Genomic DNA, 6,000 nt, shown 5'->3' on the forward strand with positions numbered 1-6,000 from the left:
CCAAGCTGTACATTGCATTCCCCAGGGTTTATTCATCTTATAAGTGAAAGTTTGTGCTTTTGACCCTCTTCACCCATTTCGCCTCCCTTCCCCTGTTAGATTCTACAGTGTTGGTTGTCTGTCTGACTCATTTCACTTAGCGTTAATACCCTTTAGGCCCATCCGTGTTGCAAAGGGCATTGCTCTCTTCTTTCTCATGGCTGCATAGTACGCCTGTGTGTGTACGTGTACCACATTTTCTTTAGTGATCCATCAGTGGACACTTGAGTTGTTTCCACGGATTGGCTATTGTCAGTAACACTATAATAAATGTGAGGGTGTGAATTTCTCTTCTAGATGGTAATGTCATGTCCTTGGTGTGTACACAGAAGTGGGACTTGTGGATCGTATGGTAGTTCTATCTGTAATTTTTTGAGGAACCTCTGTACTGTTTTCCATGGTGGCGGCAGTGATTTACATTCCCATAGATTCCCTTCTTTAAGAAAAGAAAACAAAGAGTACTATCCAGGTCACGCACAGCTTCAGTTTTACAAATGTTCTTTGTAGGCGTGGTTATTTTCTCCAACCCCACTTTACAAGGGGCTGAAACGCAGATTTCTCCCACAGTGTGTGAGCCAGTTTCAGCTGTCCATGTTTTGTTCCTTCCTGTCAAGGGCTGAGCCAGTGCTGCTGCCAGTTGTCTGCTTGGACAATGCTGGGAGCCAAAGAAAGCATCAGACTTATTTGCCCCTGAGGACCTTGGTGCAGAAGACACCAAGCGAATTTCCGCTCTGGGCTAGGAGACTGAGCTTTACTGCTGACTGGTGTAAAAGATGTGAACCCGTCTAAATGTGACGTGTTGCCAGGCAAACAGCACAGTCTGTTTTATTAGAGCATGCTGTTTAGCATACATCTGGGATTCCACTGGCTTATATCTAAATATTATATATGGTTTGCTTATTTACGGGATTGTTTGGGTTTATATTGTTACTCTTTTTTAAAAGAAATATACTTTAGAGATGAAAGGGGTAAGATAAGGGGGGAGGTGAACTTCAGAGAGAGCTTAAAAATTCAGATTTCATTTTACCGTTTTCTAGTTTTACCTGTAGCTCAGAAGTGCAAAGGGGTGTCCGTGTGAGTGACTGGAGGGCCTTTGCTGTTAGAATCTTGCCCCTGTCTCTTACTGTGTGACCCCGCACAAGTCAGTGCTATGCCTCAGCTTCCTCATCTGTAAAATGGAAATGTTAACAAGCTCTACCTCAAACATCTGTCAGAAGGATTAAATGGGATAAGATAGATAAAATACTGAAACCTTTACCTGACACATTAGCGGCCAAAAAACAGATGCTGGTCAGTTTCATATTTAGTATGTATGAGTAGCTCTATTTCTTGGGGCTTTGGTGACTGGGCCTGCTCAGCTTCCTCTTTCTTGTTTCTTTCGTGCTTATAGGCAGGGTTATACAAGGTGATGGAGTAGCATAGATGAGGGTAACTGTTGCCTGTTAGGATACAAAGCTTTTGTTGTTGTTTTAAAGAGCAAATGAGTTTTTTTAACCCTGAATTTGCAATGAAAAGTTTAAAGATAATCCTGTCCTTTGTCCTTATCCCCAATAAATGCAGTACTTACTTTGGCCCACTATTTAATTTCTTAGCGGGTGCTGTGACCAAAATTCCTCACAGTTGACTGCTTAATTTTCTTGACTTTCTCTTTTGGCTAAAAATTTGACCGAAGTTCTAAGGCAGTGTCTAGAATCAATCTATTCTGTATATGTAAATCATCTCCCCAGTCACAGGTGAATGCATTTCCCTAAAATGGTGATCTTTTGTCCCGTTCCATCACTAGTTCCATGCCATGCCTAAAACAGAGGATGCTATCTGTGGACCTAAGCATTTTAAAAGAATACATGGTCTGGGGGGCCCTTTGCCTGTTGCTATGGAAGTCAGCATTGTTTGGATCGTGAGGATCTGAAGAAGTTTTACCTGCTTTGTCGGTAGCCTGTATAATGAGAGTTACTATAGTAACAGGGAACCCTTGGCCCATAGAGTATGGTCACAAAAAGGAAAGTAAATCAATGTTGGCACCATTATGCTTGTTTAAAATCTGAAAACATGACTGGATTTTAATTGAGCAAACATATATTGGGAAATAAGTTAGAAAATAGGCTGGTGAACCAAACTAGGTCATTGTACTGCCTCTTAGGTCTTTTTCTCCTGGGAGGTGTATGTTTCTTCCCTTTTTCAAGCCTCGGGTCCCCTTACTGGCATTCAGTCTCCGGAGCGTGCAGCCAGCCTGCGCCTCCTGCTGGAGGTATTCAGGGCACAGTGCAGGCATGGTCCCCTGGTTAGGCACGAGGCCCGGAGAAGGGCTTGACAGTCTGGTGGGTCCAGGAATGCTTCCCTCAGGATGTGACCATCAACATGGGACCTGAAAGATGGAGCGGGGTGGTGTGTGGGGAGGCAGACCTTTTAGGCACAGCACAGCGCGTGTGCAAAGGCCCTGAACATGGTCCTTCTCAGCACTTTATAAAGCCAGGATGGCTAGAACACAGTGAAAGCGGGGAGGAAGTGGGCTTATCTGGTAAGCTTGGCAGGAGAGAGTGGCTGGGCCTGGGCCACGTTAAAGATTTAAAAGGTTCTACGAGAAAGAGCCATACCAGATACACATCTTTCAGAGGTCACCTGGGCTGCTGTGTGGGAAGTGGATTCATGTGGTTGGGGATGGAGAGGATGTGCAGAGAAACAAGTGTAAAGTTATTGCAGGCAGAGACCCTGGTGGTTTAGGTGGGGGGTTACTGTGGGAGGGGAGACGAACGGACCAGTTAAGATAAATGCCAGACATTGTGTGGGTGGGGCTGGGTCATGAGAAGGGCATCAAGGAATGCCCCTCATGCTTCTCATATGAGAATTTGGCTCACCAAGAGCTGTTTTCTGAGAAAAGGAACTGGAAGGGAAACGGGGTTGATGGCAGGAGTGAGGATGGTGAGGACGTGTATACAGAACTGGCCACATTGCATCTGAGGTGCTTCTGAGAAGCTCTGACGGAGATGTCAGGGCCTCCCTGGTGGCTCAGTGGTGAGGAACCTGCCTGCCAGTGCAGGAGATGCAAGAGACGTGGGATCAGTCCCTGCGTTGGGAAGATCCCCTGGAAAAGGAAATCGCACCCCACTCCAATATTCTTGCCTAGGAAATGCCATGGACAGAGGAGCCTGGTGGGCTACAGCCTATGGGGTCACAAAAGAGTCAGACACGACTTAGTGACTAAACGGCAGCAGTGATGGAAATGTCAGGGACTCATGTAGACACACAGCTCCGTCTCAGAAGAGACACCTGGGCTGGAGATGTTCTTGGAGTACAAGTAATGAAAGCTTGGGGGGGGCTGAGACCTAGGGAGAAGGTGTGGCCTCAGGTAGGGCCCTGGGGATGCGGCATTCAGAGAGCAGCCACGGGAGCCCCACGGTCCACGGCCCTGTCTCTCCCACTGTCCTCCACTGCTCTGCAACAGATGCGCAGACTCTGAGCAGTGGCGTGAGGACCAGCAGTTGGAGATGCCACTTCCTTCACTGCTGAAGATAGTCTTCTGTTGCCAAACGGGACCCCACCCCCTCCACTGGTTTGTCCCTGAGAGTTCCACCAGATGCCAGTATTTTATGCACTTTAGTCTACATAGAGGCAGAGTCAAAATACCTAACTGTGGGACTTCCCTGGTGATCCAGTGGTTAAGACCCTGTGCCTCCAGTGCCTCCCCGGGTCGGGGAACTAAGATCCCACATACTGTGCAGTGCGGCCAAAAACCAAAATACCTGCCCTTAAATTCCTTATTCATGGTATTTCACGGTTGTAGATACAAGCTCGTTCTATCCATGAATAGCAGGATAAGGCGAGCCCTGGGATTCTTGTCTGACACCTGTCTGTCATCACCACCATTATCATCAGCGTCAGTGTGAAGCTGCCCCTGTGCACGTCCTGGCTCCCGCTCCTGTGTTGCCCCAACAGCGTTTGATCCTCGCTCTCCCTCTCGCCCACAGGAAGCCCTGGAGTCCTGCCAGACTCGCATCTCTAAGCTGGAGCTCCACCAGCAGGAGCAGCAAGCCCTGCAGACGGACACGGTGAATGCCAAAGTCCTGCTGGGCAAGTGCATCAATGTCGTCCTCGCCTTCATGACCGTCATCTTGGTGTGCGTGTCCACCATCGCCAAGTTCATCTCGCCCATGATGAAGAGCCGCTTCCACATCCTCGGCACCTTTTTCGCTGTGACTCTCTTTGCGATATTTTGTAAAAACTGGGACCACATTCTGTGTGCCATAGAAAGGATAATAATACCAAGATGAAGTCTCCGGTTCCTGTCCTCACATCCTTTCAAGTTTTTATTTTAAAGAAAACTCTGTGCATACTACCAAACTTTAAAATGAACATTTGTGCCGACGGACGAATACAAGGACCAGGGCTGTGCATTGTAAATAACTACAGTTCTCGTCACTCGGTGGCACTCGCCAGCTGGGTCCCTGTGCGTGGTTACCGTGAATCTGTTTCCAGGCTCTCCCCACCTTGCTCACTGCCTTAATCAGTCCTGGTTTCCTGCCCACCTGAGCAGCTCAGCATGGTCAGCCTCTGGTTGTCAAGCACGCGGTGTAATCAGTGACCCAGAAGGAGAGAGGTTTTCAGTCTCTCTTAAGTCTCTGTCGATACTGAGCTTCACCATTGCTAGGGTTACATTTCCCCTCGAGTCCTGGAAGCAGTGAAGATGTGGCAGGACTTGGGGAGGGGAAGACGCTCAGACGGCGACCCTGTGAGCCTGTGGGGCCTGTGAAAGCACAGTAGATCCCGTGTAATCTGTCCCACTGTCTGCTGCTGGCCGTTGGTCCCCCGTGTGCCCAGTGTCCACCGTGGCCAACTGTGTGTGACTGTCACATGGGAATCTTACGGTTCACCTGTTAGTCCATCAAAAGTCTAACCTAGCTGTCCCATTGCTCTTTAAATGGTAAGACGTGAGGATTTATGAACGGGTCTTGCCTTCTTTCACCCAGGGAGCCACAGTCCTGATTCCACCTTCACTGACTGTCGAACGTACCACCTTCCAGGCATATGGAGATGCTCCCCAATCCCTCTTCAAACTGTGTCTTTAATTGAGGTCCGAAAAGCACTGTATTTGTGTTCCAGCAAATTTTCACTGTGATCAGCCCCTCTCAGGATGTGTTTCGTTTTCTGTGATTCATTTTATTCAGTCTGTGAGGGCTGGCAAAGTGTACTCAGTAAATAAAAAAGGCTGCTCACATTTGGAGTGGTTTTTTTTTTTTTTTTTCTCTCTCTCCAAGAAAGGACAGCAGGATCATAGTTTCTAAAGCTAAAGTGCCCTGAAGTGGGAACACTGGAAAAAGGGAAGAAAGTAGAATATGTGGTTTAAAGGGGTGGCATCTAAGTGGGTGCAGGTGGCCTGGGTGAAGATTGAGAGGGTCTTTGGCAGACCCTGAAAGACCTGTAAGAATAAATTAGATTCAGTGTCTGAGCCAAGGTTGCCCTCTGTCTCTTAGGATAAGTTCTAAGGGAGTAGAAGGAGCGGTCACATTTCTGCTGAGGTGAGAGCATGCAGAAGTCAACATCTTTGGCCAATCTGGGGGATGTCATTTACTCTCTTGAGCCCAGATGATACTGTCTTTTAAATCTGTTTCTCTGTCACAAAAAAAGAAGCTCTAGAAGATGTTAGTGAAAACTGGTTCATCCCCTCCTCCCACAACCTGTTTTGTTATCTGAAGACAAAAGGAAGAGTGTTAGTATATGTTATCTTCCAGAAAACATCAAATGACCCGGATTTAAATTTTAAGTGCAATATTTTTGCAAATAGGGCTTCCCTGGTGGCTCAGCAGAAAAGAATCTGCCTGTAGTACAGGAGTTGCAGGAGATGCAGGTTTGATCCCTGAGTCAGGAAGAACCCCTGGAGGAGGGCATGGCAACCCACCCCAGTGTTCTTTCCTGGAGAATTCCATGGACAGAGAAGCCTGGTGGACTATAGTCCATAGGGTTGCA

The 6,000-nt window shown here is 47.6% G+C and overlaps 1 protein-coding gene across 11 annotated transcripts in view; it reads left to right on the top strand.

Annotated features, from left to right (window-relative positions):
• The window catches only part of TMCC3 (transmembrane and coiled-coil domain family 3), a 288,502-nt gene extending 283,251 nt beyond the window's left edge, over positions 1-5,251 (top strand). For all 11 annotated transcript variants that reach the window (XM_027543143.1, XM_027543138.1, XM_027543146.1 and 8 more), the window contains one exon: positions 4,005-5,251. In XM_027543143.1, coding sequence (XP_027398944.1) covers positions 4,005-4,307 — 303 coding nt within the window. In that variant the 3' untranslated portion in view covers positions 4,308-5,251. The remainder of the gene's footprint in view (positions 1-4,004) is intronic.
• Positions 5,252-6,000: the final 749 nt, after the last annotated feature.

Source organism: Bos indicus x Bos taurus, chromosome 5 (genome assembly GCF_003369695.1).
Source record: "Bos indicus x Bos taurus breed Angus x Brahman F1 hybrid chromosome 5, Bos_hybrid_MaternalHap_v2.0, whole genome shotgun sequence".
Lineage (NCBI taxonomy): Eukaryota > Metazoa > Chordata > Mammalia > Artiodactyla > Bovidae > Bos > Bos indicus x Bos taurus.